This window comes from Pinus tabuliformis, chromosome Q (genome assembly GCF_031772625.1).
Source record: "Pinus tabuliformis cultivar Carrire ecotype Pingquan chromosome Q, CPIR1, whole genome shotgun sequence".
Lineage (NCBI taxonomy): Eukaryota > Viridiplantae > Streptophyta > Pinopsida > Pinales > Pinaceae > Pinus > Pinus tabuliformis.
Window position 1 is genome coordinate 800164911 of NC_142296.1, and position 14037 is coordinate 800178947.

Genomic DNA, 14037 nt, shown 5'->3' on the forward strand with positions numbered 1-14037 from the left:
CAATGAATACTTTATTCTCCCACCTTCACATGCAATTGTTTTATTTCTAGACGCACGTTAGGAGGGACAATGTTGAAAATGGATCCACCTTTTTTAAGAGTTGATCTAGTCTATATACTCATCACACTTCATTTTATCCCATTCTCTTCTCTTAAACTTCTCTTTTCATTCCTTTTTTTCTAGTTTGTTTCCTCCTATTTGAATTCTCTCATGCATCCCCCTAGCAACTTCCCCTGAATCCTTCTTCTTATTCCAAGAATGGAGGTGAGACACCTCTTTAGTCGTCCTAGTCAGAATTTGCCTCCAAAATTTCTTAGGAGCTAGCTTAGAGAGGTGTAAGAGATTCCCTTGTCTTTGACGAATGTATTGCCTCTTTTTCCTTTTAGTTAGGGCTTTATAAATTTTTATCTTGTCCATTTTAAGAGATTCATCAACAGCTTCCTTAATTTCTCTCCTCGCACTTTTACACTCTTTGTCATACCATGGATTGGTTTTGCTATTTCTTTTATTATTTGATATAGGAAAAATAATTTGCAAAATTTGATAACTAATTCTCTAAATCCCTTTCCAAGACTAACACTTGAAAAATCAATTAGGTAACAAACATGCTATTAGATAGAACTATTTGTTTCTTTGTTTCTTTATAGAAGCAGTTTAAACCTATTATTATAATCATGATGTGAAATTGAATAGCTAGATTCTTAGCACATCTAATATTCTCTTTTATTCTGCTATCAATGATATCATATTTTCCAACGTTTGATACATTGTGCAAGGCCTATCTATATAAAAGGATCATGAAATACAAAAAATGGAGAACCTTTTCCCACGAGCATGTGTGTGCTTGACACAATAATACTTGCAACAACAAATATTCAATAAGATGCAGACACTTTTAAATTGGTTGTAATTTGGAGAACCTGATCTTTTTTCAACCTTTTGAACTCATTTTTGTATCAGCCATAGCCAATATTATGCTTTGAATTCCTTAAAATTTTCAATGGTTAGAAGAATAAATTATTGATTAGCAGAAATAGTAAGATATGTACAATTTTGGTTTTGTTAATATCATAGTTATGAGATCAAATTACATGTTATAAGTTTAGAAATTTAATTTAAGACATCATTAAATCATTATCCAATATAGCATACAACATTTAACCTTATAAATAGTGTTTTATTATCACAGGGTCCACATTAAATATATTATTTACTTCTTCCAAATCATCTGGGGAGGGTTTCAAATGGTCTGCCTTCCATACGCTACATGCAGAAAATACATTCCAAATAAGATTTAATTTTATAAATAGTGTTTTTGTTAGTATAGGGTCCACATTAAATATATTACTTACTTTTTTAAATCGTTATACATCTTTACAAAAAAAGAAAAAGGCAGTGACATCATTACCATGCAACTCTTGTGTTATAAAGAATACGAAATTCAAATATAAAAGTGTTTATGAATATCAAATATAAAAAATTATATATATCGTATAATTTTTTATTATACATTTTTATACTTTGAAATTCGCATATTTTAAAGCTCCAAATTAATTTTCCATTATTCTAGAGTCGTATAAGACAACCAAGTTGAATAATCAAACACCAACTGGAAACTAAAAGTCCGATATCTTGCGAGAAAACTCGAGCGTTGTACTTAATATGTTATTTCTCAAGTGATTCTCTGTATTCTATGTTTTTAAGAATTCCTAACTAAGAAGTTGTTTGCTAAACCAACCAAAAACCGAGACAATCAGGCACAAAATCATGACAATTTGTAATAAAACAATAACTAATATACTGTATACAATATTGAGGAAATCTTGATGATGGTAATACAGCAAGGAGAAGAAACTAAAATATTCAGTACCGTAGCAAATAATCCATCTGAATATATAAACTAGAGCTCACAAGCTCCGAAGCCGGTACGAGTCGATTCCCGGAATCGACCCGCCGCCGGTCGGGCGGGGCGGGGCGGCGCTGGGGTGGCGCTGCGCACCCCCGCGCCGCCCCGCCCCGCCCGACCGGTGGCGGGTCGATTCCGGGAATCGACCCGTACTGGCTTCAGAGCTTGTGAGCTCTAGTTCACAAAGCCACATATTTTATAATGTAATATGGTATCTTTCCACGCTTCCAATCAATTCCACCACCTACTCCATATGATCATTAGGATATGGACATCTTTATTAGATGACCAAAAAGAACATGGTAGCAAAATCAGAGATATCCAGGTTTAGGTAGCAAAATCAGAAACTTGGGAACTTATTGTACGTTTCAGGTGTTGTTACAAAGTCACAGTTTCAATGACGGTTCTCGTTACCAAATTCTTTATTTCAATGCTGGCAACACTGAACCCATCTCTGTACTTGTAACCGTGATGAAAAATTCTGCAAATGTCAAACGCAGGCTTCTTGTAAGAGATGGGAACAATGTTGTCGGGTCTAAGTAACTCCCAATTCAGTTCCTTGGTTAACTCATTGACCATAGCATTGATGTGATTGACAGCATCTTCCTCTGTTATTCCAGGATTGTCTTTCATATAACACGATACGGACGAAGCTTCCTCTCCACGCGCCCTGTCCGCCTGCATTCACAATGCCAATGTCACTATCATATGTATCCCAATTCTAAATTGGAATAAAGAATGAATAAATCCACAACATATTCCATTTGATTTGATTTGCTATAAAAGGTTATGAGGAATACCTTATAGCCTTGAGTGTCACCTTTGAGTCGAAGGATGGCACATATCAACTCATTGAACTTCGAGGGAATGACTATTTCCTGCAGTATGTGGGGTGGAAGAGGAAATCCCAACGTGAGCATGGGTTGCAGTGTCATTATGCGAGAACCGAAACTGATTTTACCATTCTCCAGGTACTCCTCGAACGTCGGAAGATAACCAGTGGAAATCGACCTGGCTTCTACCATATACGAATCAAAATAATCCTCCCACTGGACATGCACATGAACAAGCGAAACAAAATTAACTAAGCGAAACAAAATTAACTGATCATACTGGGTGAAATATTTCCCCAAGTTAAGGTTCTCACAAAGAAATATTTGTATTACGTGTATGCTTTATTATAATTGTTCATACAGATTGTCGAACATAGCTGACTGTGTCTCGGCCTTGAATCTTCTGTGCCTCTCGTGCCATTTCATTTATGTTGTCGTAAACCGCCATGTACACTCCTCTCATATAATCTGGAAGACACTTTATTGAAGACGGGTCCCATCTGATCATTAAATACACAATTTATGCAATAGTAATATTTGTTGACTCGATTAGTAGAATGCATATTCTTAATTCGAAAGGAAAGTTATTTATTTAAAATCGAGAAGGATTAGTATACTTTTTCTTAATTTGAAGGTAAAGTTATTAAAAATAGATAAGAATTATATGTATGAAATAGGCCTCTCCAGATATCACCTCTTAAATGCTGCGGTTAAGAGTTCGAGCTCCTCCATTGTTCCGAAGGTGTCGTAGATATCGTCGAGAACCGTGATCATATGACATATTTTGGCAAATCCGAGTCGGAAGGCAGAATGTTTAGGATCATTTGCAATGCAAGCTGCTAAAGTGTAGTATTCCACGTGACGATGCCGTGCGAATGTTACTTGAGGGAACCCATAATCTTTCCACCATCTACACATATAAACTTCCCATTTTTACTTTCTTGATTTTTTCAGGACTCAAATTCAATTAATTTGGAGACGATATGCAATGACAACTCATCACCTCACCTCGAGAGAGATTGTAACTCTCTCTTCTGTATAGAGTGAAAGATGTTGAATTCCACTTTTGCAAGTTCTAACAGTTTCTCTCTCATCAAATATGGCGTCCTAAACCAAAAATTTGTGAACTAGAGCTCACAAGCTCCGAAGTCGGTACGGGTCGATTCCCGGAATCGACCCGCCGCCAGTCGGGAGGGGCGAGGCGGCGCGGGGGTGGCGCTGCGCACCCCCGCGCCGCACCGCCCCGCCCGACCGGCGGCGGGTCGATTCCGGGAATCGACCCGTACCGGCTTCGGAGCTTGTGAGCTCTAGTTTATATATTCAGACGGATTATTTGCTACGGTAATGAATATTTTAGTTTTTTCTCCTTGTTGTATTACCATCATCATGCTTTCCTCAATATTGTATACAGTATATTAGTTATTGTTTTATTACAAATTTTCATGATTTTGTGCCTGATTGTCTCGGTTTTTGGTTGGTTTAGCAAACAACTTCTTAGTTAGGAATTCTTAAAAACATAGAATACAGAGAATCACTTGAGAAATAACATATTAAGTACAACGCTCGAGTTTTCTCGCAAGATATCGGACTTTTAGTTTCCAGTTGGTGTTTGATTATTCAACTTGGTTGTCTTATACGACTCTAGAATAATGGAAAAGTAATTTGGAGCTTTAAAATATGCGAATTTCAAAGTATAAAATGTATAATAAAAAATTATACGATATATATAATTTTTTATATTTGATATTCATAAACACTTTTATATTTGAATTTCGTATTCTTTATAACACAAGAGTTGCATGGTAATGATGTCACTGCCTTTTTATTTTTTTGTAAAGATGTATAACGATTTAAAAAAGTAAGTAATATATTTAATGTGGACACTGTACTAACAAAAACACTATTTATAAAATTAAATCTTATTTGGAATGTATTTTCTGCATGTAGCGTATGGAAGGCAGACCATTTGAAACCCTCCCCAGATGATTTGGAAGAAGTAAATAATATATTTAATGTGGACCCTGTGCTAATAAAACACTATTTATAAGGTTAAATGTTGTATGCTATATTGGATAATGATTTCATGATGTCTTAAATTAAATTTCTAAACTTATAACATGTAATTTGATCTCATAACTGTGATATTAACAAAACCAAAATTGTACATATCTTACTATTTCTGCTAATCAGTAATTTATTCTTCTAACCATTGAAAATTTTAAGGAAGTCAAAGCATAATATTGGCTATGGCTGATACAGAAATGAGTTCAAAAGGTTGAAAAAAGATCAGGTTCTCCAAATTACAACCAATTTAAAAGTGTCTGCATCTTATTGAATATTTGTTGTTGCAAGTATTATTGTGTCAAGCACACACATGCTCGTGGGAAAAGGTTCTCCATTTTTTGTATTTCATGATCCTTTTATATAGATAGGCCTTGCACAATGTATCAAACGTTGGAAAATATGATATCATTGATAGCAGAATAAAAGAGAATATTAGATGTGCTAAGAATCTAGCTATTCAATTTCACATCATGATTATAATAATAGGTTTAAACTGCTTCTAAGATTGTATTATTGATTTTTAATTTATAAAATTATTTTTTCAATTTGGTTTGGTGAAATAAAGAAACAAATAGTTCTATCTAATAGCATGTTTGTTACCTAATTGATTTTTCAAGTGTTAGTCTTGGAAAGGGATTTAGAGAATTAGTTATCAAATTTTGCAAATTATTTTTCCTATATCAAATAATAAAAGAAATAGCAAAACCAATCCATGGTATGACAAAGAGTGTAAAAGTGCGAGGAGAGAAATTAAGGAAGCTGTTGATGAATCTCTTAAAATGGACAAGATAAAAATATATAAAGCCCTAACTAAAAGGAAAAAGAGGCAATACATTCGTCAAAGACAAGGGAATCTCTTACACCTCTGTAAGCTAGCTCCTAAGAAATTTTGGAGGCAAATTCTGACTAGGAAGACTAAAGAGGTGTCTCACCTCCATTCTTGGAATAAGAAGAAGGATTCAGGGGAAGTTGCTAGGGGGATGCATGAGAGAATTCAAATAGGAGGATTCTCATAGATATGATTGCGCTTAGTTAAAAAACAACCGTGCATATTCATTGAACCCTTATGCTTTGGAACAATACAAATATTAGGATTGGATAAGTTCTTTAGTGATGCATACGCCCTTTTGTTGGAAGTCCTCACATGTATAGTGTATTTCAAGACCATATTACACTTCATGGACTCTTAAAGACTATTGTAATATATTGTATTTTATTATATGATACTGTGAAGGATGCCTCTTAGGTCAGCAATGGTCCAAGTAGCATGTTTTTGAAAAATTAATTGTATATATTAAATTTGTTATTTATTATGTGAATGTTTGAGCAACGATATCTATATTTGGTCGAGCTCTATTATTTTGTCTGTACTCCAATTATATATAGTTAGCATTATAGTTTTGATGAAAATTTTAAGGTGACGTTAGGTTGCCTTCACATCCCCGACTACAGGTTTCGAGGGTGGACGTCAGCTTGTATGTGCGATACAATGGACAAAGAGACAGTACGCGACAGAGAGACTCGACAAAGTGAAAAGACGCAGACATTCTCCATTGACGGGCAGCTTGGGTTTTATCAATTCCACGCATCAAATGACAATCCACATTACCAATTCCACGCAGCGGCACCCATGAGCCACCCCGCCCCGCCGGACCGGCGGCGGGTCGATTCCAGTATCAACACTTTCATTTTGAAGCTATATTTTGCAGGAAAATTTTGTAGAAAATTTCGTAGTCACTGCCATTTTTAAAACAGCCGCAAAATTGACACCTAAAAAAATAAATCATTATTCCAATATCAACACTTTCGTTCGGAAGCTATATTTTGTAGGAAAATTTCGTAGAAAATTTCGTAGTCACTGCCATTTTTAAAACAGTCGCAAAATTGACACCTAAAAAAAAAACATCGTTCCAGTATACACACTTTTCGTTTTGAGCACTGTTTTTGTGGTTTTTTTGGGGTTTTTGGGCCAGAGTTCCCGTTTTGAGTTTATAGTTCCCGTTTCAAAGTTTACATTGTTTTTTCCATTTAGAGGTTTGAAAGGTGGTTTCTTGGAATGATCATCTCTTTCATTTTTCCCCTGTTCTCAAGATGAATGGCCTTTACATTGGTCGAATCAATAGTAGTTGGTTCAAACAATAATAATGAATGCCTAATGTAACTATGTAATGATCCAATATACTTAGTTACTACTTCGGGTGAGTCAAGTGAAATACCCAAATTAAGTGCTTGTTTTCTAATCTCCTCGGTAAAGATTTGAATCCTAGCCTTTTCCTTGCCTTAAGTATTTCCAGTCCATTAAGGCTTTTTTTTTTATAACCCAAGGGATAAAATTATTCCTTTAATGCAGAAATAAAACTAGACCATGAGGAAAGAGGATTACCCAAAATATGACTACTTCACAATTCTCTCCCACCAAACGAGAGCAGTGCCACTCAACCGAAGACAAGCCAAGTGGATCTTTGATCTTTGCCTCGTCCTCTTTGATATGTTGAATCCTGCAATAGATTTCAATTTCCCTAATCCAATTATTAAGCTTTTCTGCATTACTTTCACTGTTATACATGGGAAGATCAAATTTGAAATCTAATTTAAAGAAAGGTTTCTTGGATGCATCCCTTGAATTCCTATGATGATGGTGATGAGAGGATGAAGAACTTTCACTTGTGGAAGGAGAAGGAGGGGGTTCTTCTCCACCATTTCCATGTACCAAACCTTATTGTTGTGGCTTTCTCTCCTCTGCTTTCTCCAGCCTTGAAAACAACTAATCGACCTTTTCGGCCATTTTATAGAAGGCTTTGTGGTAATTACACTCCTCCTTATAATGAGCCTCGTCATCAGCCATGTTTCTCCTTCGATGTGCACGCACCACTTCGGGATCGAAAGACTTTAGTTTCCCTTCACCTCTTCGGAGCCTGTTTCCTGTTAGCACACAAACATGCAATTCACATCTACAAAGACCTGCTTTGATACCACTTGATCCAAGATCTTTTGATTATATATTTATTAAGGAATTACATGAAAAAATTGTAGCTTAACCATAGAAACTTAATGTGCACATGAAAGAAGAGAGGAAACACTTAAAGGCATGAAATAAGACAAGATAATTGATAATGAGGTTTGTCCAATTTGGAATACGTCTCTGGGATCTGCTTGATCAATGGGGAGGCCTTCATTCATTAAGTGGAATAAAAGATAAAGAAGTACAATGTGCATTTACATAAGGAGTCTTATACCTCCAATCTAGAAAATGGACGAAAACTAGAGAGCTTTGTTTCGGAAACTGACATCATTGTTGAGTTCTTGTCATCGAGAGGTAAAAAATCAATATAAAACTTGCCCAATTCTGACACTCGACCAAATTGATCCTTTGAAAAATGTGCTCAGGCAAGGTGTTACACAAAATATGGTGACCACGACTATTTGCAGTCAGTATGGGTCTATCATCATTCATACTGTCCTCCTAAGCAAGTTTCAAACCTCAGCTCTTCATGTCAAGCTTTGAAAATGAGAGAAAGACTTTGAAAATCAATAAAGCTCTGGTTCCGCACTTTCTCTCACTGTTGCCTGTGGTCCCGCACCCCTTGTTCATGTTACCTGCGGACCTGCCCGCTCTGTCTCTAAAGGAGTGGGTGTGGACCCCTGTGAAAGTCAAAAAGGCGCAAGTTTATTCTTAAAAACTCACTTGTGGTTAATTATAGATGATTCTAGAAGGAACCTTGACATGGATGGTTCGCTCCTAGGTGGTTCATGCATCCCAAAAGTGAAGGAGCTAATCCCTTGATGAGAGGAGCTTCCCTTTGAAGGAGGGATTTATCCCTTTGAAGGAGGACCTAGTAACTTCCCTCCATTGCACTATAAATTAAGGCATTGGGATGGTTGCTAGGGAGGTTAGAAGCTTAACATTTTTGAGGGTAAATGCTGTTGGAATTGAGACTTCCTAGTTAAGCTTGAGAGCAGAGATTACATACCTTTTGGCTTCATTGGGAAGAGAGTGAAACTTGTCAAAGTAGAGAAGACTTCTTGCTGGACCCTAGGAGGAGCTTGTACAGCATCAAGGCACCAAGGTTGTAAAGTTCTTCTTTGATTAAAGTTAATACAATCAGATTCATTTTTCTCAACAAATTGTCTTATGTGATTTGTTTCATGAATTCCTTGATCATCATGATAAGTATGCTTTACTATATTGGCTTTTCAGGTGCTATTTAATGTGTGTGCTTGTTTGTGTTTGCAGATTCTCTATAAGGGAGCTCATTTGGATCAACAGAGCGAGGCTTCCACAAACTTGCATTGGACCCAAGGTAGGCCTAAAACACTTGTTTGCCTTTATTTATAAATTGCATATTTAGAGAAAGATAGAATTTGTTTGGTTTGCTTGTCACTAGATATCATTAGATACTAGGGAGGTCGGTCTTGTCCGCAAGAACGACTTATCCGACCGACAAAATGGCGCTCTAGGAGTTATGCTTAGGGGGCATCAAGCACAGTTTTTTCTCTGTTTCAAGCTTGTGTAAAAATGAAACTACTTTGAAGCAAAGTTTTTCTCTGTTTCAAGCTTTTGTAAAAATGAAACCTATCTCGAGTCAATTTCAGTCTTGTGTCAAGCTCGTTAAAAAATGAATCAAGGATTTTAGAGCATAGTTCCTTGCCTTTTGTCAACCTCGTTAAAAAGTGAATCAAGGATTTTTGAGCATAGTTCCTTGTCTTGTGTCAAGCTCATTAAAAAATGAAACAAATCCTCCTCTAATTGAGTCGAGAGTTTGACTAGATCTCATAAATGTTAAGTTGTATATTTAGGTTAGTTATTTCAATTTTTTGCATAATTTTCTTACAATTTTAGGTTGAGTCTTTCAAATGATCTCGTAATTGAACCTTCATTCCATCCAGCTATTAATTAATGTACTTAGTTGAATGAAATGAAGCTGGGGGCCATGCGCTCTAGCAGTTATGCTTAGGGGTCATCAAGCACAATTTTTTCTCTGTTTCAAGCTTTTGTAAAAATGAAACCTATCTCGAGTCAATTTCAGTTATTTTCAAGACTCGTTAAACTCATGAAAATCCCGAGATTATTTTTCTATCTTTCATCTCGTAAAAAAAATGAAAATGCCGAGTTCTTTCCATCTTTTCCTGCTCGTAAATTAAATTGAAAGTTGGCCATATGAGTACATTTTTATCACTTTTTCCGAATTCATTAAAGCTTAAGAAAAAGTGAAACCTTAGAGTCACCTTTAAGCTCTTTTCTGACTCCTAAAACATGAAAATATTTCCAAGTTTTTCTTTTTAAGCTCGTTAAAATGGAACTAAAAAGACGTTCCACTTACAACCCTTTTCTGACCGTAAAAACATGAAAAGATTGCCGGATTTTTGTCGTTTCAAATTCGATATTGGTTATAAAACGACGTGTTGTTGATTGCTTTTTTACTTTTTCAGATCAGAGGCACTAATTATCAAAAGTACTCCTTGGTCGTAATGATCAAGCGGTTCTCTCAAGTATTATTTTATACTTTTTCGGGCTTGGGAGACAGAAATTTACGAAAAAGGACAACCATGGAGTCTTCTTAAGTTTTTTCAGACTCTCTAAAATTGAAAAATGCCAAGTTTCTCCTATACTGGACTCGTTAAAATTTAACAGTAAAGGACCTATTCAATTACAAATAGGAACGGACCACTCCTTCTTAGGGTTCGAATTTAAACTAAGTTGGACTCATTTGAAGGATGAGCTTATAATCAAGAAAATGTTATCCTCCTCAAGCTTGTCAAAAATAAAGAGGTACTTACCAAAAATGGTGGGGGAAAAGAGAGAAAAATGAGCCTATTTGTCATACTTTGTAACCACTCTTGAACATGACACTTTTATTCACCTGGGTTGGGAAATCCTTTGCCTAATAGTTGATCAAACCATATTGAAAGTCTTCAGCCGGTTTCTGGGTATTAACTTTGGGTCAATTGTCACCAAACCATTTGTTGTGGCGTTATGTGTTCAAGAGGTCAATGCAAATAAACCATTCATCTGCAAAATATCTGGCATCCATCTTGACCATCTCTGAGTCAGTCCTTGCAACTAAATTTCTTCAAACTTGATCTATGATTTCGTGTTGTGGGCTTGCCTACGATGGATCACTTTCTATCGACTTCAGCTCATTATCTAGAAAGATGATCTAGAAATCGTCAGTACCTTGGGATCTGCATGCCTCAATGGCAGGTTTCTCGCCTTTGACAATAGGTTGCATCATTGACCTTCGATCAAAGGATTCCGTGACATGTTCGACATCAACACATCTATTCACATTTCATGGATTGTACTGAGTACTTTGAGAGCCATTGACATTACTGGTGGTTTCTCTCACACTTGTTAACAGTTTACATCATTGAATGGTAATCAAGTGGTTTCTACCATGTTCGACTTCGACACATTCATTCACATGGTTAGAATCGTACTATTTCGTGAAGTAGAAATCAAGACCCTAGATCTAGTTACCATCATCCAGGCTGCGAGGAATTTTGTATTCATTTTACAATGGACTATTCATAAACAGATGGCTACGTCCATACTATGTCTACATGTGTCTATACTTGTGATGTATTACAAGATCATTCCTATATCATAGCAGTAGTTAGTTTTATAGTCAGTTTTGATCTGAGTATGGGAATGCCTACCTCAGAGATGATATGTCTCATATATATATTTTACATTGAATGTTTTTACAGGTTCCAACCGGGCTCTCCACAAGATGATCCTTGAAATGATAAAGTAATTCACTCTTCTTAGATGATAAATGAAATCCTCATCTACTACAGACTTCGCACTTTAGGGGGCAATCTGTTACACAAAATATTGTCACCATGACTATTTGCAGTCAGTATGGGTCTATCATCATTCATACTGTCCTCCTAAGCAAGTCTCAAACCTCAGCTCTTCATGTCAAGCTTTGAAAATGAGAGAAAGACTTTGAAAATCAATAAAGCTCTGGTTCCACAATTTCTCTCACTGTTGCCTATGGTCCCGCACCCCTTGTTCATGTTACCTACGGACCTGCCTACTCTGTCTCTAAAGGAGTGGGTGAGGACCCCTATGAAAGTAAAAAAGGAGCAAGTTTATTCTTAAAAACTCACTTGTGGTTAATTCTAGATGATTCTAGAAGGAATCTTGACATGGATGGTTCGCTCCTAGGTGGTTCATGCATCCCAAAAGTGAAGGAGCTAATCCCTTGATGAGAGGAGCTTATCCCTTTGAATGAGGGATTTATCCCTTTGAAGGAGGACCTAGTAACTTCCCTCCATTGCACTATAAATTAAGGCATTGGACTGGTTGCTAGGGAGGTTAGAAGCTAAACATTTTTGAGGGTAAATGCTGTTGGAATTGAGACTTCCTAGTTCAGCTTGAGAGGAGAGATTACATACCTTTTGGCTTCATTGGGAAGAGAGTGAAACTTGTCAAAGTAGAGGAGACTTCTTGTTGGACCCTGGGAGGAGCTTGTACAGCATTAAGGCACCAAGGTTGTAAAGTTCTTCTTTGATTAAAGTCAATACAATCAGATTCATTTTTCTCAACAAATTGTCTTATGTGATTTGTTTCATGAATTCCTTGATCATCATGATAAGTATGCTTTATTATATTGGCTTTTCAGGTGCTATTTAATGTGTGTGCTTGTTTATGTTTTCAGATTCTCTATAAGGGAGCTCATTTGGATCAACGGAGCAAGGCTTCCACAAACTTGCATTGGACCCAAGGTAGGCCTAAACACTTGTTTTCCTTTATTTATAAATTGCATATTTAGAGAAAGATAGAATTTTTTTGGTTTGCTTGTCGCTAGATATCATTAGATACTAGGGAGGTCGGTCTTGTCCGCAAGAACGACTTATCCGGGTGACACAAGGTTCAGTCCCCTGCTATAAGCCACTGAGGATTCCTCCCTTCTGCAATAAAATAATATAGTCTTGAAATTCGTGCCCACTCCCCCCGGTCACACTATTCAGAAATGTTCATATAGCATTTAGTTGGCATACCTCCCAACGGAGTCCGTTGGCGCAATGGTAAAAATGGCACAGTGGTTGAGGAGGGGTTCGGGGATCAAATCCTATCTCTCCCCTTTTAACACATAATAATTGTTGATTGAGATTCTGGGAGGTGGGTCCGCCGTTCTGATGGCATGTCCCCCCATTTCCACCGCTTTTTATGTTTAATAAATGAGGTGGAGTGGAGGGGGTGAGGGGTTGACAACCCACCCCACAAAACTTATGTATAATGTATTGTGGTAGTTTCGGGGGTGGCAGTGTCATGGCCACTCACCCCTTTTTTTAACTTAATTTGTTGTGGGCTCCACCGGGGGTGACGAGGGTCATGGCTTGCTGCCCTTTTTTTAAATTTATTAACCCACTATAGAACTTTCTCAAACCTTAGGGGTCATTAGATAAATTAATTGTCCTATAAATTTTTCTAGAAAACTAGTTAGATTAGGGTGCCGAGTTTTTGCCAAATTGTGCCCTCCTTAAGCTCACCACATGTGCAAGTCAACATTAAAATTTGAGTACTTCTATCTTCCTCATACGAACATAGATTGGAGTATCATTCACGCTGTTGGAATCAGGATGACAAGCACTTCGATCTGGTGTCAAGTTCATCAACTTTCTGCCACTTTGAATTTTGAACCTTTTACCATGCCACTAGTATCTAGAGATCCACCTGGATCATACATGTATCATGTTGATTTGATGATCTTGCAGATGAGATATCCTCCCCGAAATATGCTAAGGTATGTTGATTTATTGTGATTTTTTTAGATGACATAGTATTCCATGAAGGAAAGGGACAAAAATGGCTAGCAAGATGGTAGACTACAAAGACACTCCCTATGAATCAAATGAGCAGTGTGGTGTTGGGCACACTTCTGATTTGGCAGATACATTGAGAAGCTTTGAGGAAGAGATAAGGAGTTTTAAGGCAGATAATGAAAATATCATGTAGGAACAAGAGAAACTAGCAAAGGTTAGCACAATACAACTTCAAAGTTTGTTAGAATTGTATTGATAGGGGCCACTTTGGATTAGCCATGAGAAGGAGGAAAAAACTAATGGGGCATATGGAAATAGGTCTTATGGTGGTCACACATCGTACATAGATGCCATGATCATAGATGGAAGTTTGTTGGATACTCCCGATAGGAGAGGTGATATATGCAGGTACTATTCTAGTTCTAGTTCAGACAGCTGTCATGATCGTCATCATTATCATCT

General features: G+C 36.8%; 1 protein-coding gene across 1 annotated transcript in view; it reads right to left on the bottom strand.

Annotated features, from left to right (window-relative positions):
• Positions 1-2284: 2284 nt before the first annotated feature.
• LOC149221895 ((+)-alpha-pinene synthase, chloroplastic-like) overlaps positions 2285-14037 on the bottom strand; it is a 182960-nt gene continuing 171207 nt past the window's right edge. The window contains exons 2-6 of the mRNA XM_089387513.1: positions 3748-3846; positions 3434-3649; positions 3101-3239; positions 2707-2955; positions 2285-2584 (exon numbers count right to left, since the gene is read on the bottom strand). Coding sequence (XP_089243639.1) covers positions 2285-2584; positions 2707-2955; positions 3101-3239; positions 3434-3649; positions 3748-3846 — 1003 coding nt within the window. The remainder of the gene's footprint in view (positions 2585-2706; positions 2956-3100; positions 3240-3433; positions 3650-3747; positions 3847-14037) is intronic.